At 40.9% G+C, this 22,759-nt stretch overlaps 1 protein-coding gene across 1 annotated transcript; it reads right to left on the reverse strand.

Moving 5' to 3' along the window:
• Positions 1–2,772: 2,772 nt before the first annotated feature.
• On the reverse strand, positions 2,773–6,720 carry sebox (SEBOX homeobox). The gene is made up of 3 exons (XM_060912611.1): positions 6,621–6,720; positions 5,503–5,705; positions 2,773–3,435 (listed from the first exon to the last, which is right to left on the reverse strand). Exons 1-3 carry the CDS (start codon positions 6,718–6,720, stop codon positions 2,773–2,775), a joined length of 966 nt encoding a protein of 321 aa, XP_060768594.1.
• Between the last annotated feature and the right edge of the window lie 16,039 nt (positions 6,721–22,759).

A 22,759-nucleotide genomic window follows, 5' to 3' on the forward strand; every position in this document is an offset into this window, starting at 1 on the left:
GAACTCGGACCTTCTTGCTGTGAGGCGACAGCGCTAACCACTACACCACCATGCCACCCAATTATTGTTTGTGTCATAATTAAAAAAAAAAACACTGTGCACCTTTAAAGTGGTAGGCATGTTGTGTAAATCAAATGGTGCTCACCCTCCAAAAATCCATTTTAATTCCAGCTTGTAATGCGACAAAACAGGACAAACACCAAGGGGGATGAATACTTTTGCAAGGCACTGGGTGTTTCAAAAAATTTGATATTTGAGATGTAAATATCCCAGAAACTACATAGTCTAGGCAAATTAAACTGAACAGGCTTTATGTTGAGCAATATAAGATTTATTCCTCAAAATTTGAATGAGAAATTCAAAGGTACACTACCGTTCAAAAGTTTGGGGTCACTTTGAAATGTCCTTATTTTTGAAAGAAGAGCACTGTTCTTTTCAATGAAGATCACTTTAAACTAATCAGAAATCCACTCTATACATTGCTAATGTGCTAAATGACTATTCTAGCTGCAAATGTCTGGTTTTTGGTGCAATATCTCCATAGGTGTATAGAGTCCCATTTCCAGCAACTCTCACTCCAGTGTTCTAATGGTACAATGTGTTTGCTCATTGCCTCAGAAGGCTAATGGATGATTAGAAAACCCTTGTACAATCATGTTAGCACAGCTGAAAACAGTTGAGCTCTTTAGAGAAGCTATAAAACTGACCTTCCTTTGAGCAGATTGAGTTTCTGGAGCATCACATTTGGGGGGTCGATTAAATGCTCAAAATGGCCAGAAAAATGTCTTGACTATATTTTCTATTCATTTTACAACTTATGGTGGTAAATAAAAGTGTGACTTTTCATGGAAAACACAAAATTGTCTGGGTGACCCCAAACTTTTGAACGGTAGTGTGTGTGGATTCCATGAACAATTTCACAAATTTTCGACTTGTTCGAGCACACTCTAACACACAAAACGGCTTTTCTTTTCCAGTGAATGGCATTTTTATACCTAAAAAGATAAAAAAAAAAACACATTAAACATAAAATTTTGACCTGTTTCCACGCATGCTGTTAAAATTTGAGGTCAGTTGAATGAGAATTGGCAAAGATATTAGATTGTGAAATTATATCAAATTTTTTGAAACACACAAAGTGTGTATATATATATATATATATATATATATATATATATATATATATATATACACTGTATATATAAAATAGTGTAACTTCTTTATGACATTTAAGCTGCTTGATTGTTTGGAATTTTACACTTAATTATCGGACCTTTTTGGTTAAAAAAAACAAAAAACAAAATACTGTTATCAGCATTTTATAGTGTTTTATAGTTTTTTTTTTAAATACCACAGTGCTATTGAATGCTTGAAATCGATTGATCAGAAGGTGTTCATTCATTTTCCATATTAATATTTGCAGATTTGTTATTAACATGTTACTTATTAATACTTGCAGATTTTCATGACTGCAAATCACAAGTTGTTTTTTTTTAATTTAATGTGCTCCTTCTAATTTGTTATTTTTTTCAATATAGTAATTTATAGAGGGATTGTACAGTGGATCCGCCAGGTTAAGATTTAGGAAAAAGAACATGTATCTGTTGACATGGTGAAGCTTTCTGTAAGGAGATGTTTATTTAGCATTTTGGAAAGTAAAACTGAAACTTTACATTTTCCGACACTATTTTTTTTTGGGGGGGGGGGGGGGGTGTTAAGGATGGAGGGAGCTTCTTACTGTTATAGTATAAATGACAAAAGGATACAAGATGTTATGAGGACATTCCAAATCACTAAAGGTGACAGTAAATGTCTAAAATTGTTAGCATTGGCTAATTGCGCTTGTGAATGTGATGTTGGAAAAGAATAAATTTAAGCGTTTCAACACTAACTTCATTACACCATATGATCACTCATTTTCCTATAACAGTACATGCTATTACTTTTATTCCTTACATAACAGCGTTTTGTTTTTGAAACTATGCTTATAACATTTATTTAAATAAATTCTTCAAATTAAGAGTTTAATTAACTTATTTAACCAACCATGAATTCCACATTGTTAGAAATAGGGGTACAGTAGGAGTCCATTTCTGTCCCCCCAAGGTACAATCTACACTAATGTACCCCTTAGGGCTCATTATTGGGCCTCAAGTTAACTGTGTAACTTTTTAGGGCCAAATAAAGTACATATATTTTCCCAAGCAGTATATAAATGGTATAAATAAGAACCTTAGAGGTTCCTGCCCCAAAGACAAGTCATTGGGCCCCTAAAAAGGTACAACAATGAATAATTGGGGGGGGGGGGATCAAGACAGTGTGTTATGTACAGTTTTATGCAAATCATAAAAAGCAAAAACAAGAATAACAGAAAGACAGATTACATAGGCCTCTCTCTCATATATGAGTATAATAATATTCTGTTATTTTTATAGCTTAAAAACAGATAGAAATACACACCACATTTGATCATAAATATTACATCAATCACAAATATTTAATAAAACCAAAACAAGATTAGATAACACTGGAACTTATTAGATCGCAGATATTTATATCCCTGTCTTTATTTTTTTTTCAATATTCATGAATAGTGTTTTTAAATATTGTACATTCGAGTCAAATATAGAGATTGAATAGCGTTGGTATTGATATTATGAAAGCTAAACACAGAGCTTAGACAGGGCATGGTCCATAAATCATATCATAATAAAAATCATTATGAAATGAATCATTTTCAGTTCGTAAAAAAAAAAACTCTGGCAGTTGTAGTCAGAAGTCGGCCAGGTTGGTGACGACAGCAGCGCTGTAGATCAGGTCAGAGATGTCTCCAAGGGAAGTCTGAGGGTACTGCATAAGAGCTTGTCCCTGTCTGTGCATACTTCCCTGCCAGCAGCTCTGTCCAGAATGTGAAGGAACGACCTGGTCCATGGGAACAGATGGATACCCACTCTGATTAATGTTACACTGAGGTTTCCCTGAGAAGCCTCCAGATGACGCTGTATGGGTGCCAGTCTCAGCACACTCATTCCACTGGCGCTGGGGTAAGGAAAGGATTGGTCTTGCCATCTGATCTGTTGAGACTGAATGACTTCCAGGTGGTTTCGAGGACCGGCTTCCCCAAGGGAGCGCTCCAGAGAGGTCAGGAGATATAGACGGGACTGGAGGTGGAGGCTGGGGTGGATTCTGCGACCAGGGGCACAGCACTTGCCTCACCCAATCCAGGTTAGACATCTGCTGCTGGTCGTTTGTGGTAGATGGTTGGTAAACTTCAGGTCTGTTGTTCTGGCCTGCTGGAGAAGAAACTGTAAGCGTGGGACTGGGATGAGGGAAAATGGTTTCGGAGTTATAATTAGACATGACTGGATTTTTCTTCATGGGTCTGGTCAGTTTGCCACTCTTGATGCTCCGAGCACGTCGGTTCTGAAACCACACCTAGAAAAGGAAAAGGTAATTCTATAAATCTTCAAAATAAACATAGTATGAGGAATTATAAAGGAAAGTAATGTCACTGTTTTACATGGAAATTCAAACAAGAAGCAATCTGAAATAATCAGCTGATCATGCTGAAGTAAGGAAATAGTCGGAGTATTTCACATGACGCAAGTTGCGTCTTAAAGATTTTCAGGATAAACATGAAAACCAATCATAAGACTGGAACCACTGATAAATAATATAAATTATATAAATAATCATAACATACAGGACATTAATCCAAAGCAATTTCAATATAAAGTGATAGCTGTTATATTTATTCAATAAACTGCTGGACAGGTGTGTGGTCCAACTTTTACAAAAAATAATAATAATAATAATAAACCATACATTTCATGTGTTTATGTGAGTGATTTATGATCCGTATGGGGGAAATAATGAAGGAAGAAACGAAAGAAAAGGTATTTAAACCTGGTGAGTTGCATATGTGATGTCATATGGCTAATATACAGTACTGCACTTTTTCTTTGTCCTTTTTAAAGTACAAACTTTTTGTTATATTGTTCTAAATTTTTAATTTATGACTTTTACATTAATCGAGTCAGTATGAAAACATTTTAGATTTCCAAACAGTCTTCCAGCAGAAAATTTTAAATGTTTGTATGTTAGGAAGTAAAGTAGCATATTATGGAAGAGACAATTTTCAGATGATTTAAAACAAAACAAAAAAACCACCACCATAATGAAGGCTGCTGGGTTTTGCCACAAAAATAAGAAGCAAATGCAAATCAAAATCAACTGTGACTTACCTTAATTATGATTATAATTTCCTTATAAAACCGCACTAATTTTACCTGAGACAAATGTTTTTAAGTAAAGGGTCATCACACCAATCATTGCCTTTGTTTAATTTAATGTTTACTGATCTCTCTTTGGGTGGCACGGTGGTGTAGTGGTTAGCACTGTTGCCTCACAGCAAGAAGGTTCTGGGTTCGAGCCTAGCAGCCGATGTAGGCCTTTCTGTGCGGAGTTTGCATGTTCTCCCCATGCATGGGTTTCCTCCAGGTGCTCCGGTTTCCCCCACAGTCCAAAGACATGCAGGTTAGGTTAACTGGTGACTCTAAATTGACCGTAGGTGTGAATGTGAGTGTGAATGGTTGTCTGCGTCTATGTGTCAGCCCTGCGATGATCTGGCGACTTGTCCAGGGTGTACCCCGCCTCTCGCCCGTAGTCAGCTGGGATAGGCTCCAGCTTGCCTGCGACCCTGTAGGACAGGATAAGCGGCTACAGATAATGGATGGATGATCTCGCTTTGTAGTCTTTTTTTTTAATGTAGAAACACTTTATTTCATTATTTCTGAAGGAATCGTTGCTCTACAGCACTTCTTTGGATGCCCCAAGACTTTTGCACACAAAACCAAATGAACATAAGAAATTTTTTTTTTTGGGGGGGATGATGTCGGGTCACATATGAAATGAAAATGTATACGATAACTTTTGTGAGGCTTTTCTGTAAAGATAAAGAACAAAAATTAAAAAATAAACTAATAATGATGATTTCTTTATAATGATGCCCTTTTAAAAGGTGACACTAATGATGATGGAGTTTATTTACTAAAATAATATACAGAATACAAGTGAGTGCACATTAAAATACATGGATAGCACAGTAAAGTGTAAACACTTATTTCCATTGTTGTCCAAGTGGCAAAAAAGGGGGTGTGAACAAGACAAAACAAAAGTACAGGAGATATGCAAAATAAAATATGATCGGTAAACTAGAACATAATAAAGGATTTTGTGATTGCTGATAAAATTGATGAACTAAAAAATTGCTGACATTGGATTTAAAACTTTGTAAAACATTTATGGGCTGCACCTGACTTGGTGTTTATTCCAGGTAATGATCACAGTATATCTAAATGAAGAATAGTCAAGTGACTTGACAATAAACAGATCAGAAATCCCTAAGTCAGTCCATATAATTAGCATCAGGGGAAAAACAACAATGCACTGAATTAATACTTTAATAATAAGTTAGTAAATGATAAAGAATGTGGTTTGTACCTGGATCTTGCTCTCGGGCAGCAGGGTGAGGGCAGCGAGCCTCTCCCGCAGGGTGATGTCGGGGTAAGGTGTGATTACAAAAGCGCGCTCCAGCTCCGAAAGCTGCGCGCGGCTAAAAATCGTCCTTTTCCGTTTCCTCTGCGCTTCCGGTTGCGCAGTCCGGTCTGCCTCCGGTGAAGAGAGCGCGTGATCGTTTACACCATCTGAAAACATCACATAAAGCCACGAGACACGACTTCATAAACCGGAAATCATCGAGGAAACCAAGTGTAGATTGCATGTCTGTCAATAGTTGTTGCATTGTTTTTAATGTCTTATCTTTTGCAATAACGACCACCTGATATGTGCAAGAAGTGTGTTTCATCTACTTCATAATTCCTCTAATTTAGTATTTATCTATACACACACCTATATATAAATATATATAAATAAATGACCACCTGATATGTACAATAAGTGTTTCATCTATATATATATATATATATATATATATATATATATATATATATATATATATATATATATTGATCCGTCCTCTTCTGCTGCTATTCACTGCTGCAAACAGGAAATTTCCCATTGATAATAAAGGTTATCTTATCTTATCTTATCTTATCTTATCTTATCTTATCTTATCTTATCTTTAGTGGCGCTTATTTTACGCACAAGGATTGAATGTTTTTCTAAATTAAAAGGTTAAAAAAATTTTTTGTTAAAGAATATATTTAACTTACGAATAGAGCATACTCATCTCTCTTCATTTATGTTTTAAAATAAAGGTATATTTTTGTAGGCTATTTTATTTCCCCTTGATCTCTATTTTTATTCTCAGTTAAAACAAAAAATTAAAACAAACAAACAAAAAAGTCTTATTTAAATTGCTGTTTTGATGCTGGAACTCCAATAATAATAATAATAATAATAATAATAATAATAATAATAATAAACATTATTATTATAAAATTTTAGATATAGTATTTATTTATTTATTTATTTATTTTTATTATTTTTTACTTTTTTTTTTAAATATCTCTGTTTAAACTGTAATGTGACCAAGTCTAAATTTTGTGATGTTTTTCTATTAAAAAAACCCCACAATGCTCCATCCTGTCTGTACTCACCTGTAAAACGGGCTTCACATTTGTTAAAGATTAAGTCCATTTCTCCTTCTTTGTTCCTTTTATGAACATAATCACAAGTCTGGTCTAAAAACAAAGCCATGACTGTGGGCAGTTTACGCACTGAGCCCTGAGATCTCTCCAAAACGCACTGAGCCCTGGCTTGGAGTGAATCTGAACTTCACAACATTCACCTTTATATCTTTACCTTTCACACCCCTGTCACCCCCAAACCCCGCCCCTCCCTCTTACCCCCGCCCCCCGCACAATTCCACAAAGTGTGACTGTGTCCAGGTGTGTGTGTGTGTCTGACCTAACAGACAACGAGCAAGTGTCTTTGATCTCCCAACTTAATCCAGACAAAATGGCTTTGGGTGCAATGTCTAGACCGAACAGGGTAATTACAATTCTGATTACTTTTATTTCATCCTTTAGAGAGAGAGAGAGAGAGAGAGAGAGAGAGATTTGCAACATCACTTTTTTAATACTTTATTACTTTTTTTTAATCTTGTGAATTAATTGTTTAATTATTTAAATGAAGTTTATCTGGAAAACTCAAAACACAATTCAGTGCCCTAATAAACCTATTCTGAAACTCTTAACCCAGAGACAACCTTTTAATAGCCTACTAAAATATCATCTTCTTATTCAACAGCACTAGTTGTTGTTTTTTTTAAGCAGAGCCCCCAACACACTACTAAATAAAGTATATATATATATATATATATATATATATATATATATATATATATATATATATATATATCAAAAAATAATAAGTGAACTTGGCTGCATGTCTAGCTTCCCATATTGTGCAGGAATTATTTTAGAGTCCTCTTTGTAGGGTGGATGTGATTTGGAAAGTCTCCATTGATGTCTGATGGATGTCCTGCCTACAGAACTTGTGTCATCATTGGCCTTTTCTCATGCAAATAACCACACGTTTTCACCTGGACACATTTCTTCACAATATCAAAGGCTCAGAGGCTGCAACATTTTGCCTTTTGGATGAAGCATGGGCATCTGATCCAGTGGGATCCAGTGTTCAGGGCTGGAATCAACACTGATAGAAGATTTGGTGTGGGTATTTGGTGTGTGCATTTCTTGACATCTGACCCACTACTGAAAAGCTGAGGTGGAAATTTGCACACAAACCTTTGCTGAATGATTCTGAATCTATAATCTATAACATATTAGAAACATGATTTTACACTACATTATGGCACATGCACTCAAAAGCAAGCTTATAAAACTGTAAACATGGAAATCAAGCCCTGATTAGACATCCTGGGTAAATCTGATCCCCTCTGTTATCCTAATATTAAAGGTCTGAATAAAAGGTCTGTTATCCTAATATTAAAGATCATCTATGAGTATGATGATAGATGATGGATGATGATATGACTTGGTAGGATTAAGATCTGCAGACAATAGTGTGCTGGAATAAACAGTAATCTGAGCCAAAGATTACGTCACTAATCTGTGTTCCTGAACTTCACAGCCATCATCTCAGCTTTCTTTGAGCATCTCTATAATAATAATAATAATAATAATAATCCCTGTGATGACCTGGCGACTTGTCCAGGGTGTACCCCACCTTTCGCCCGTAGTCAGCTGGGATAGGCTCCAGCTTGCCTGCGACCCTGTAGGACAGGATAAAGCGGCTAGAGATAATGAGATGAGATGAGATGAGATGAGATGAGATGAGATAATAATAAAAAGCCCTGTGATGACCTGGCGACTTGTCCAGGGTGTACCCCGCCTTTCACCCGTAGTCAGCTGGGATAGGCTCCAGCTTGCCTGCGACTCTGTAGAACAGGATAAAGCGGTTAAAGATAATGAGATGAGATAATAATAATAATAATTTTATTCATCTCATATATAGGTACATTAATAATCTAAAATTTGGTTGGATATATATATATATATATATATATATATATATATATATATATATATATATATATATAAATAAAGCTATATAAAAATATGAAATTGTGTTAAGAAAAAAACTATGAATAAATATATATATATATATATATATATATATATATATATATATATATATATATATATATATATATATATATATAATTTACCTTTTAAAAGGTAAAAAGAGAGTGAGTAAGTAAGTAAGTAAATAAATAGCTTCAAGTTATTCACGTGGACATATTCTCTAGTGTAATATCTGCATTATTATTATTATTATTATTATTATTATTATCCATCCATTATCTGTAGCCACTTATCCTGTACAGGCTCACAGGCAAGCTGGAGCCTATCCCAGCTGACTACGGGCGAGAGGCGGGGTACACCCTGGACAAGTCGACAGGTTATCGCAGGGCTGACACATATGGCCCTTTTCCACTACCCTTTTTCAGCTCACTTCAGCTCACTTCAGCCCGACACGGCTCGCGTTTCGACTACCTTAGAGCAGCACGACTCAGCTCGCTTCAGCCCTACTCAGCACCCAAAACTCGCACGGTTTTGGAGTAGGACTGAAGCGAGCCAAACCGAGCTGAGTGAGGCTAGGGGCGTGAGGAGACACTCCCCTGTGCACTGATTGGTGAGGAGGAGTGTCCTCACATGCCCACACACGCCCCGCGAGCACGCTGGGATCTGTAAACACCGTAAACCCGGAAGAAGAAGAATTAGGAATTACGAGAATTTCTGAAGCCTTATGCGCCTCGCCTCATCTATACGCTCTTGCCAGTATCTGTTGGCGTTGTCGGTGACAACAAGCCACAGCACCAAGACCAGCAACACTAACGACTCCATGTCCTCCATGTTTATTGTTTACTATCCGGGTTGTGAGACTACTGCTTAAAAGGTCACTGATGTCACTGTTTGCGCCGCCTAACGACATCACGTGACGTCCACCCACTTTCGCTAACTCCACCCAATGTGTCCACCCACTTCCAGCCAGCACGGTTCAGCGCGGTTGTAGTCGAAATGCAACTCCAACAGCCCCACTCAGCTCGACTCAGCCCAACTCAGCACGGCACGGCTCAGCCCAACTCAGCCGCATTGGTAGTGGAAAAGCGGCAATAGAGACAAACAACCATTCACACTCATATTCACACCTACGGTCAATTTAGAGCCACCAATTAGCCTAACCTGCATGTCTTTGGACTGTGGGGGGAAACCGGAGCACCCGGAGGAAACCCACGCGGACACGGGGAGAACATGCAAACTCCGCACAGAAAGGTCCTCGCCGGCCCCGGGGCTCGAACCCAGGACCTTCTTGCTGTGAGGCGACAGTGCTAACCACTACACCACCGTGCCGCCCTATTATTAGGGCCCGAGCCCTATGGGCGAAGGCCCTATTGTTCTTGTAAGAGTTCACTATTATTAGGGCCCGAGCCCTATGGGCGAAGGCCCTATTGTTCTTGTAAGAGTTCACTATTATTATTCTTCCGTCTTCTTCTTCTTCTTTATTTTTCTCCGCTGTTGGGCCATTTTCGGGGCGCTTGCCATGGGCGAAAACGCACGAAATTTGGCACCAGTTCCGAGAATTGCCACCGCTACTCAGAACCAAAAGCCCAAACTTGGCCGGGGCTCAGGGCCTCTATAGCGCCCCCTAAGTCGTTGTGATTTTGGCCTCCCGCATTAAGGTGCCTGGTTGCCATATAGTTTGTAGTAGTGCCATGCCATTTGGTATGCATATGTATCTCACTAAGCCGGACAAAAATGTAATGCCAATGCATTAGCCACGCCCAACAGGAAGTGAGGTGATTTCACTTTGGTGCGAAATGCATGGCCACGAAGACGGCGCAACTCCTCCTAGACCGTTCGTAGGAATGTCACCAAAATTGATACACATCATCTACGGACATGGCTGACAAAAGTTACTAAATACGTTTCACGTAGGATTAACCGTTCAGAAGTTATACGTCAATCAATTTTCACTTCAAAATTTTACATGCTAAAAAATTCATAACAAATCTTCTAATTGCTCAAAACTGCTCATTCTTCACAAGCAAATCACTCATTGGGCTTCTGACATGTTACCCAAATTCTGTGATATTTCGCCACTGGGGGCGCTATTTTTTGGGCAAAAAATCCAATCTTTCCTCAAATTTGGTCAAACTTCACGGCCACCCTCTTACTACCTCCCATGTCATGTATACCACATATTGGGAATTTTCGTCCATGGGGGGCGCTGTTTTTGGCCGAAGCAATTTCTCCAAAACGGGTTTTTGGTAAATAATTCCATTATGCTTTTCCTTCACACCACTACCTTGTGATAGTACATTGCTGTTGTGGACACTTATTTTTCCATCTCATAATCGCTCATGTACAGCATAGCGCCACCTACTGACATGGGAAAAACCAAAAAATTTATTCTTCAAAAATCTATATCTCATCTTCTATTTACTCAATTGTCATCAAACTTCATACGCAAACTCTTCATAGCTCACCTGACATATACGCCAAATTTTGTGCACTTTCGCCACTGGGGGTGCTGGTTATGGCAAAAATGATCTTGCAGCTTCTGATTTGTCAAACTTGGCAAGCAAACTCTATACAAGACCCTTTTTGGGGCGCTTGCCATGGTCGACAACGCACGAAATTTGGCTCCTTTTTCTTAGACTGCCACCGCTACTGAGAACCAGAAGCCCAGATCCAGGCGGGCCTCAGGGCCTCTTTAGCGCCCCCTAAGTCGTTGTGATTTTGGCCTCCCGCATAAAGGTGCCTGGTTGCCATGAAGTTTGTAGTAGTGGCATGCCATTTGGTACCCGTATGTATCTCTCTAAGCCGGACAAAAATGTAATGCCAATGCATTAGCCACGCCCAACAGGAAGTGAGGTAATTTCACTTTTGTGCGAAATGCATGGCCACGAAGACGGCGCAACTCCTCCTAGGCCGTTCATAGGAATGTCACCAAAATTGATAGACATCATCTAGAGACATGGCTGACAAAAGTTCCTAAATATGTTTCACGTAGGATAAGCCGTTCAGAAGTTATACGTCAATCAATTTTCGATGCAAAATTTTACATGCTTAAAAATTCATAACAAATCTTCTAATTGCTCAAAACTGCTCATACTTCACACGCTAATCACTCATTGGGCTTCTGACATGCTACCCAAATTCTGTTATATTTCGCCACTGGGGGCGCTATTTTTGGGCAAAAAATCCAATCTTTCCTCAAATTTGGTCAAACTTCACGGCCACCCTCTTACTACCTCCCATGTCATGTATACCACATTTTGGGAATTTTCGTCCATGGGGGGCGCTGTTTTTGGCCGACGCAATTGCTCCAAACCGGGTTTTTGGTAAATAATTCCATAATGCTTTTCCTTCACACCATTACCTTGTGATAGTACGTTGCTGTTGTAGACACTTATTTTTCCAACTCATAATCGCTCATGTACAGCATAGCGCCACCTACTGACATGGGAAAAACCAAAACATTTTTTCTTCAAAAATCAATATCTCATCTTCTATTTACTCAATCTTGATCAAACTTGATACGCACACTCTTAACAGGTCACCTGACATATCTCCCAAATTTTGTGAACTTTTGCCACTGGGGGCGCTGTTTTCAGGCAACATTTTATATCTCGGCTTCTGATTGGTCAAACTTGATCAAACTTGACACAACAACTCTTCATAGGTCCCTTGACATGTATACCAAATTTGGTGAACTTTCACCACTGGGGGTGCTCATTGCGCTGTATCAGTTGCAGGAGAGGTGTTTACAATCATGAGGCACCAGGAGTATGTTGTTTTGGTTGCCTTAAACACACATGACTTGTGGGGAATGGGTAGGCAGTCGGGAGCAAGTGTTGTAGCGTTACATACAGACTAATAGATGTCTAACAGAAGACAATCCTATGTAGCTATAGCTTGGTGACTGATGAGGTAAATACATTACTTTGGTTGGGAAGCCATGGCATTAAATGTTCTGTCCATGACAACATCTCAGCGCACCGTGTACTCTGTGTCCGATTCTGTGCTTTGTCGCCATTGTGGGAGTAATGTCTCTTGCCGAAGAAGCTGTGGAAGGTATTTCGCGGGGACGCATGCCCCCGCCCCCCTTGGCCGCTGGCGCGAGGGCCCGTCGAGGCCGCTTGCGGCTTTAATTAGGGCCCGAGCCCTATGGGCGAAGGCCCTATTGTTCTTGTAAGAGTTCACTATTATTATTAGGGCCCGAGCCCTATAGGGCGAAGGCCCTATTGTTCTTGTAAGAGTTCACTATTATTAGGGCCCGAGCCCTATAGGGCGAAGGCCCTATTGTTCTTGTAAGAGTTCACTATTATTATTCTTCTTCTTTATTTTTCTCCGCTGTTGGGCCATTTTCGGGGCACTTGCCATGGGCGAAAACGCGCGAAATTTGGCGCCACTTCCGAGAATTGCCACCGCTACTCAGAACCAAAAGCCCACACTTGGCCGGGGCTCAGGGCCTCTATAGCGCCCCCTAAGTCGTTGTGATTTTGGCCTCCCGCATTAAGGTTCCTGGTTGCCATATAGTTTGTACTAGTGGCATGCCATTTGGTATGCATATGTATCTCACTAAGCCGGACAAAAATGTAATGCCAATGCATTAGCCACGCCCAACAGGAAGTGAGGTAATTTCACTTTTGTGTGAAATGCATGGCCACGAAGACGGCACAACTCCTCCTAGACCGTTAATAGGATTGTCACCAAAATTGATACACATCATCGAGAGACATGGCTGACAAAAGTTACTAAATACGTTTCACGTAGGATAAACCGTTCAGAAGTTATACGTCAATCAATTTTCACTTCAAAATTTTACATGCTAAAAAATTCATAACAAATCTTCTCATTGCTCAACACTGCTCATACTTCACACGCTAATCACTCATTGGGCTTCTGACATGTTACCCAATTTCTGTGATATTTCGCCACTGGGGGCGCTATTTTTGGGCAAAAAATCCAATCTTTCCTCAAATTTGGTCAAACTTCACGGCCACCCTCTTACTACCTCCCATGTCATGTATACCACATTTTGGGAATTTTCGTCCATGGGGGGCGCTGTTTTTGGCCGACGCAATTTCTCCAAAACGGGTTTTTGGTAAATTATTCCATAATGCTTTTCCTTTACACCACTACCTTGTGATAGTGCGTTGCTGTTGTGGACACTTATTTTTCCATCTCATAATCACTCATGTACAGCATAGCGCCACCTACTGACATGGGAAAAACCAAAAAATTTATTCTTCAAAAATCTATATCTCATCTTCTGTTTACTCAATTGTCATCAAACTTCATACGCAAACTCTTCATAGCTCACCTGACATGTACGCCAAATTTTGTGCACTTTCGCCCCTGGGGGTGCGGGTTATGGCAGAAATGATATTGCAGCTTCTGATTTGTCAAAATTGGCAAGCAAACTCTTTACAAGACCCTTTTTGGGGCGCTTGCCATGGTCGACATCGCACGAAATTTGGCTCCTTTTTCTTAGACTCCCACCGCTACTGAGAACCAGAAGCCCAGATCCAGGCAGGCCTCAGGGCCTCTATAGCGCCCCCTAACTCATTGTGATTTTGGCCTCCCGCATTAAGGTGCCTGGTTGCCATGTAGTTTGTAGTAGTGGCATGCCATTTGGTACGCATATGTATCTCACTAAGCCGGACAAAAATGTAATGCCAATGCATTAGCCACGCCCAACAGGAAGTAAGGTAATTTCACTTTTGTGCGAAATGCATGGCCACGAAAACGGCGCAACTCCTCCTAGACCGTTCATAGGAATGTCACCAAAATTGATAGACATCATCTACAGACATGGCTGACAAAAGTTCCTAAATACGTTTCACGTAGAATAAACCGTTCAGAAGTTATACGTCAATCAATTTTCAATGCAAAATTTTACATGCTTAAAAATTCATAACATATCTTCAAATTGCTCAAAACTGCTCATACTTCACACGCAAATCACTCATTGGGCATCTGACATGTTACCCAATTTCTGTGATATTTCGCCACTGGGGGCGCTATTTTTGGGCAAAAAATCCAATCTTTCCTCAAATTTGGTCAAACTTCACGGCCACCCTCTTACTACCTCCCATGTCATGTACACCTCATTTTGGGAATTTTCGTCCATGGGGGGCGCTGTTTTTGGCCAACGCAATTGCTCCAAAACAGGTTTTTGGTAAATAATTCCATAATGCTTCTCCTTCACACCACTACCTTGTGATATTACGTTGCTGTTGTAGACACTTATTTTTCCAACTCATAATCGCTCATGTGCAGTATAGCGCCACCTACTGACATGGGAGAAACCAAAAAATTTATTCTTCAAAAATCAATATCTCATCTTCTATTTTCTCAATCTTGATCAAACTTGATACGCACACTCTTAACAGGTCACCTGACATATGTGCCAAATTTTGTGAACTTTTGCCACTGGGGGCACTGTTTTCAGGCACCAATTTATATCTCGGCTTCTGATTGGTCAAACTTGATCAAACTTTACAAAACAACTCTTCATAGGTCCCTTGACATGTATACCAAATTTGGTGAACTTTCACCACTGGGGGCGCTCATTGCGCTGTAGCAGTTGCAGGAGAGGTGTTTACAATCATGAGGCACCAGGAGTATGTTGTTTTGGTTGCCTTAAACACACATGACTTGTGGGGAATGGGTAGGCAGTCGGGAGCAAGTGTTGTAGCATAGCGCCACCTACTGACATGGGAGAAACCAAAAAATTTATTCTTCAAAAAACAATATCTCATCTTCTATTTTCTCAATCTTGATCAAACTTGATACGCACACTCTTAACAGGTCACCTGACATATGTGCCAAATTTTGTGAACTTTTGCCACTGGGGGCGCTGTTTTCAGGCAACAATTTATATCTCGGCTTCTGATTGGTCAAACTTGATCAAACTTTACAAAACAACTCTTCATAGGTCCCTTGACATGTATACCAAATTTGGTGAACTTTCACCACTGGGGGCGCTCATTGCGCTGTAGCAGTTGCAGGAGAGGTGTTTACAATCATGAGGCACCAGGAGTATGTTGTTTTGGTTGCCTTAAACACACATGACTTGTGGACCACTGGGGGCGCTCATTGCACTGTATCAGTTGCAGGAGAGGTGTTTACAATCATGAGGCACCAGGAGTATGTTGTTTTGGTTGCCTTAAACACACATGACTTGTGTACCACTGGGGGCGCTCATTGCACTGTAGCAGTTGCAGGAGAGCTCTTTACAATCATGAGGCACCAGGAGTATGTTGTTTTGGTTGCCTTAAACACACATGACTTGTGGGGAATGGGTAGGCAGTCGGGAGCAAGTGTTGTAGCGTTACATACAGACTAATAGATGTCTAACAGAAGACAATCCTATGTAGCTATAGCTTGGTGACTGATGAGGTAAATACATTAATTTGGTTGGGAAGCCATGGCATAAAATGTTCTGTCCATGACAACATCTCAGCGCACCGTGTACTCTGTGTCCAATTCTGTGCTTTGTCACCATTGTGGGAGTAATGTCTCTTGCCAAAGAAGCTGTGGAAGGTATTTCGCGGGGACGCATGCCCCCGCCCCCCTTGGCCGCTGGCGCGAGGGCCCGTCGAGGCCGCTTGCGGCTTTAATTCTTCTTCCGTCTTCTTCTTCTTCTTCTTCTTCTTCTTCCGTCTTCTTCTTCTTCTTTATTTTTCTCCGCTGTTGGGCCATTCTCGGGGCGCTTGCCATGGGCGAAAACGCACGAAATTTGGCACCAGTTCCGAGAATTGCCACCGCTACTCAGAACCAGAAGCCCAAACTTGGCCGGGGCTCAAGGCCTCTATAGCGCCCCCTAAGTCGTTGTGATTTCGGCCTCCCGCATTAAGGTGCCTGGGTGCCATGTAGTTTGTAGTAGTGGCATGCCATTTGGTAGGCATATGTATCTCACTAAGCCGGACAAAAATGTAATGCCAATGCATTAGCCACGCCCAACAGGAAGTGAGGTAATTTCTCTTTTGTGCGAAATGCATGGCCACGAAGACGGCGCAACTCCTCCTAGACCGTTCATAGGAATGTCACCAAAATTGATACTCATCATCTACAGACATGGCTGACAAAAGTTACTAAATACGTTTCACGTAGGATAAACCGTTCAGAAGTTATACGTCAATCAATTTTCGATGCAAAATTTTACATGCTTAAAAATTCATAACAAATCTTCTGATTGCTCAAAACTGCTCATACTTCACACGCAAATCACTCATTGGGCTTCTGACATGTTACCCAATTTCTGTGATATTTCGCCACTGGGGGCGCTATTTTTGGGCAAAAATTCCAATCTTTCTTCAAATTTGGTCAAACTTCACGGCCACCCTCTTACTACCTCCCATGTCATGTATACCACATATTGGAAATTTTCGTCCATGGGGGGCGCTGTTTTTGGCCGACGCAATTGCTCCAAAACGGGTTTTTGGTAAATAATTCCATACTGCTTTTCCTTCACACCACTACCTTGTGATAGTACGTTGCTGTTGTAGACACTTATTTTTCGAACTCATAATCGCTCATGTACAGCATAGCGCCACCTACTGACATGGGAAAAACCAAACAATTTATTCTTCAAAAATCTATATCTCATCTTCTATTTACTCAATTGTCATCAAACTTCATACGCAAACTCTTCATAGCTCACCTGACATCTACGCCAAATTTTGTGCACTTTCGCCCCTGGGGGTGCTGGTTATGGCAGAAATTATATTGCAGCTTCTGATTTGTCAAACTTGGCAAGCAAACTCTTTACAAGACCCTTATTGGGGCGCTTGCCATGGTCGACGACGCACGAAATTTGGCTCCTTTTTCTTAGACTGCCACCGCTACGGAGAACCAGAAGCCCAGATCCAGGCGGGCCTCAGGGCCTCTATAGCGCCCCCTAACTCGTTGTGATTTTGGCCTCCCGCATTAAGGTGCCTGGTTGCCATGTAGTTTGTAGTAGTGGCATGCCATTTGGTACGCATATGTATCTCACTAATCCGGACAAAAATGTAATGCCAATGCATTAGCCACGCCCAACAGGAAGTGAGGTAATTTCAGTTTTGTGCGGAATGCATGGCCACGAAGACGGCGCAACTCCTCCTAGACCGTTCATAGGAATGTCACCAAAATTGATACACATCATCTACAGACATGGCTGACAAAAGTTACTAAATAAGTTTCACGTAGCATACACCGTTCAGAAGTTATACGTCAATCAATTTTCAATGCAAAATTTTACATGCTTAAAAATTCATAACAAATCTTCTAATTGCTCAAAACTGCTCATACTTCACAAGCACATCACACATTGGGCTTCTGACATGTTACCCAATTTCTGTGATATTTCGCCACTGGGGGCGCTATTTTTGGGCAAAAAATCCAATCTTTCCTCAAATTTGGTCAAACTTCACGGCCACCCTCTTACTACTTCCCATGTCATGTATACCACAGTTTGGGAATTTTCGTCCATGGGGGGCGCTGTTTTTGGCCGACACAATTGCTCCAAAACGGGTTTTTGATAAATAATTCCATAATGCTTTTCCTTCACACCACTACCTTGTGATAGTGCGTTGCTGTTGTAGACACTTATTTTTCCAACTCATAATCGCTCATGTACAGCATAGCGCCACCTACTGACATGGGAAAAGCCAAAAAATTTATTCTTCAAAAATCTATATATCATCTTCTATTTACTCAAATGTCATCAAACTTCATACGCAAACTCTTCATAGCTCACCTGACATATACGCCAAATTTTGTGCACTTTCGCCACTGGGGGCGCTATTTTTGGGCAAAAAATCCAATCTTTCCTCAAATTTGGTCAAACTTCACGGCCACCCTCTTACTACCTCCCATGTCATGTATACCACATTTTGGGAATTTTCGTCCATGGGGGGCGCTGTTTTTGGCCGACACAATTGCTCCAAAACGGGTTTTTGGTAAATAATTCCATAATGCTTTTCCTTCACACCACTACCTTGTGGTAGTGCGTTGCTGTTGTAGACACTTATTTTTCCAACTCATAATCGCTCATGTACAGCATAGCGCCACCTACTGACATGGGAAAAGCCAAAAAATTTATTCTTCAAAAATCTATATCTCATCTTCTATTTACCTAATTGTCATCAAACTTCATACGCAAACTCTTCATAGCTCACCTGACATATACGCCAAATTTTGTGCACTTTCGCCACTGGGGGCGCTATTTTTGGGCAAAAAATCCAATCTTTCCTCAAATTTGGTCAAACTTCACGGCCACCCTCTTACTACCTCCCATGTCATGTATACCACATTTTGGGAATTTTCGTCCATGGGGGGCGCTGTTTTTTGCCGACGCAATTGCTCCAAAACGGGTTTTTGGTAAATAATTCCATAATGCTTTTCCTTCACACCACTACCTTGTGATAGTACGTTGCTGTTGTAGACACTTATTTTTCCAACTCATAATCGCTCATGTGCAGCATAGCGCCACCTACTGACATGGGAAAAACCAAAAAATTTATTCTTCAAAAATCTATATCTCATCTTCTATTTACTCAATTGTCATCAAACTTCATACGCAAACTCTTCATAGCTCACCTGACATTTACGCCAAATTTTGTGCACTTTCGCCCCTCGGGGTGCTGGTTATGGCAAAAATGATATTGCAGCTTCTGATTTGTCAAACTTGGCAAGCAAACTCTTTACAAGACCCTTATTGGGGCGCTTGCCATGGTCGACAACGCACGAAATTTGGCTCCTTTTTCTTAGACTGCCACCGCTACTGAGAACCAGAAGCCCAGATCCAGGCGGGCCTCAGGGCCTCTATAGCGCCCCCCGAGCACCGTACAGTGCGAGACCCTATTGTTACCTTGTCTCCAATTCTGTGCTTTGTCGCCATTGTGGGAGTAATGTCTCTTGCCGAAGAAGCTGTGGAAGTTATTTCGCGGGGACGCATGCCCCCGCCCACCTTGGCCGCTGGCGCGAGGGCCCGTCGAGGCCGCTTGCGGCTTTAATTAGGGCCCGAGCCCTATAGGGCGAAGGCCCTATTGTTCTTGTAAGAGTTCACTATTATTATTATTCTTTATTTTTCTCCGCTGTTGGGCCATTTTCGGGGCGCTTGCCATGGGTGAAAACGCGCGAAATTTGGCGCCACTTCCGAGAATTGCCACCGCTACTCAGAACCAAAAGCCCACACTTGGCCGGGGCTCAGGGCCTCTATAGCGCCCCCTAAGTTGTTGTGATTTTGGCCTCCCGCATTAAGGTGCCTGGTTGCCATATAGTTTGTAGTAGTGGCATGCCATTTGGTATGCATATGTATCTCACTAAGCCGGACAAAAATGTAATGCCAATGCATTAGCCACGCCCAACAGGAAGTGAGGTAATTTCACTTTTGTGTGAAATGCATGGCCACGAAGACGGCGCAACTCCTCCTAGACCGTTCATAGGAATGTCACCAAAATTGATACACATCATCTAGAGACATGGCTGACAAAAGTTACTAAATACGTTTCACGTAGGATAAACCGTTCAGAAGTTATACGTCAATCAATTTTCACTTCAAAATTTTACATGCTAAAAAATTCATAACAAATCTTCTAATTGCTCAACACTGCTCATACTTCACACGCTAATCACTCATTGGGCTTCTGACATGTTACCCAATTTCTGTGATATTTCGCCACTGGGGGCGCTATTTTTGGGCAAAAAATCCAATCTTTCCTCAAATTTGGTCAAACTTCAAGGCCACCCTCTTACTACCTCCCATGTCATGTATACCACATTTTGGGAATTTTCGTCCATGGGGGGCGCTGTTTTTGGCCGACGCAATTTCTCCAAAACGGGTTTTTGGTAAATTATTCCATAATGCTTTTCCTTTACACCACTACCTTGTGATAGTGCGTTGCTGTTGTGGACACTTATTTTTCCATCTCATAATCACTCATGTACAGCATAGCGCCACCTACTGACATGGGAAAAACCAAAAAATTTATTCTTCAAAAATCTATATCTCATCTTCTGTTTACTCAATTTTCATCAAACTTCATAGGCAAACTCTTCATAGCTCACCTGACATGTACGCCAAATTTTGTGCACTTTCGCCCCTGGGGGTGCGGGTTATGGCAGAAATGATATTGCAGCTTCTGATTTGTCAAACTTGGCAAGCAAACTCTTTACAAGACCCTTTTTGGGGCGCTTGCCATGGTCGACATCGCAAGAAATTTGGCTCCTTTTTCTTAGACTCCCACCGCTACTGAGAACCAGAAGCCCAGATCCAGGCGGGCCTCAGGGCCTCTATAGCGCCCCCTAACTCATTGTGATTTTGGCCTCCCGCATTAAGGTGCCTGGTTGCCATGTAGTTTGTAGTAGTGGCATGCCATTTGGTACGCATATGTATCTCACTAAGCCGGACAAAAATGTAATGCCAATGCATTAGCCACGCCCAACAGGAAGTAAGGTAATTTCACTTTTGTGCGAAATGCATGGCCACGAAAACGGCGCAACTCCTCCTAGACCGTTCATAGGAATGTCACCAAAATTGATACACATCATCTACAGACATGGCTGACAAAAGTTCCTAAATACGTTTCACGTAGAATAAACCGTTCAGAAGTTATACGTCAATCAATTTTCAATGCAAAATTTTACATGCTTAAAAATTCATAACATATCTTCAAATTGCTCAAAACTGCTCATACTTCACACGCAAATCACTCATTGGGCATCTGACATGTTACCCAATTTCTGTGATATTTCGCCACTGGGGGCGCTATTTTTGGGCAAAAAATCCAATCTTTCCTCAAATTTGGTCAAACTTCACGGCCACCCTCTTACTACCTCCCATGTCATGTACACCTCATTTTGGGAATTTTCGTCCATGGGGGGCACTGTTTTTGGCCAACGCAATTGCTCCAAAACAGGTTTTTGGTAAATAATTCCATAATGCTTCTCCTTCACACCACTACCTTGTGATAGTACGTTGCTGTTGTAGACACTTATTTTTCCAACTCATAATCGCTCATGTGCAGCATAGCACCACCTACTGACATGGGAGAAACCAAAAAATTTATTCTTCAAAAATCAATATCTCATCTTCTATTTTCTCAATCTTGATCAAACTTGATACGCACACTCTTAACAGGTCACCTGACATATGTGCCAAATTTTGTGAACTTTTGCCACTGGGGGCGCTGTTTTCAGGCAACAATTTATATCTCGGCTTCTGATTGGTCAAACTTGATCAAACTTTACAAAACAACTCTTCATAGGTCCCTTGACATGTATACCAAATTTGGTGAACTTTCACCACTGGGGGCGCTCATTGCGCTGTAGCAGTTGCAGGAGAGGTGTTTACAATCATGAGGCACCAGGAGTATGTTGTTTTGGTTGCCTTAAACACACATGACTTGGGGACCACTGGGGGCGCTCATTGCACTGTAGCAGTTGCAGGAGAGGTGTTTACAATCATGAGGCACCAGGAGTATGTTGTTTTGGTTGCCTTAAACACACATGACTTGTGGGGAATGGGTAGGCAGTCGGGAGCAAGTGTTGTAGCATAGCGCCACCTACTGACATGGGAGAAACCAAAAAAATTATTCTTCAAAAATCAATATCTCATCTTCTATTTTCTCAATCTTGATCAAACTTGATACGCACACTCTTAACAGGTCACCTGACATATGTGCCAAATTTTGTGAACTTTTGCCACTGGGGGCGCTGTTTTCAGGCAACAATTTATATCTCGGCTTCTGATTGGTCAAACTTGATCAAACTTTACAAAACAACTCTTCATAGGTCCCTTGACATGTATACCAAATTTGGTGAACTTTCACCACTGGGGGCGCTCATTGCGCTGTAGCAGTTGCAGGAGAGGTGTTTACAATCATGAGGCACCAGGAGTATGTTGTTTTGGTTGCCTTAAACACACATGACTTGTGGACCACTGGGGGCGCTCATTGCACTGTAGCAGTTGCAGGAGAGGTGTTTACAATCATGAGGCACCAGGAGTATGTTGTTTTGGTTGCCTTAAACACACATGACTTGTGGGGAATGGGTAGGCAGTCAGGAGCAAGTGTTGTAGCGTTACATACAGACTAATAGATGTCTAACAGAAGACAATCCTATGTAGCTATAGCTTGGTGACTGATGAGGTAAATACATTAATTTGGTTGGGAAGCCATGGCATTAAATGTTCTGTCCATGACAACATCTCA

The sequence above is a fragment of the Neoarius graeffei genome, chromosome 28, assembly GCF_027579695.1.
Source record: "Neoarius graeffei isolate fNeoGra1 chromosome 28, fNeoGra1.pri, whole genome shotgun sequence".
NCBI lineage: Eukaryota > Metazoa > Chordata > Actinopteri > Siluriformes > Ariidae > Neoarius > Neoarius graeffei.

Bases quoted from the DNA above. Each gene is read 5' to 3' on its own strand.
- sebox (XM_060912611.1), bottom strand. From the start codon at position 6,720: ATGGCTTTGTTTTTAGACCAGACTTGTGATTATGTTCATAAAAGGAAC. The intron at 5,706-6,620 runs GTGAGTACAGAC...TGATGTTTTCAG, and splicing joins ATGTGAAGCCCGTTTTACAG to ATGGTGTAAACGATCACGCG. The intron at 3,436-5,502 runs GTACAAACCACA...TTCCTTTTCTAG, and splicing joins TGCCCGAGAGCAAGATCCAG to GTGTGGTTTCAGAACCGACG.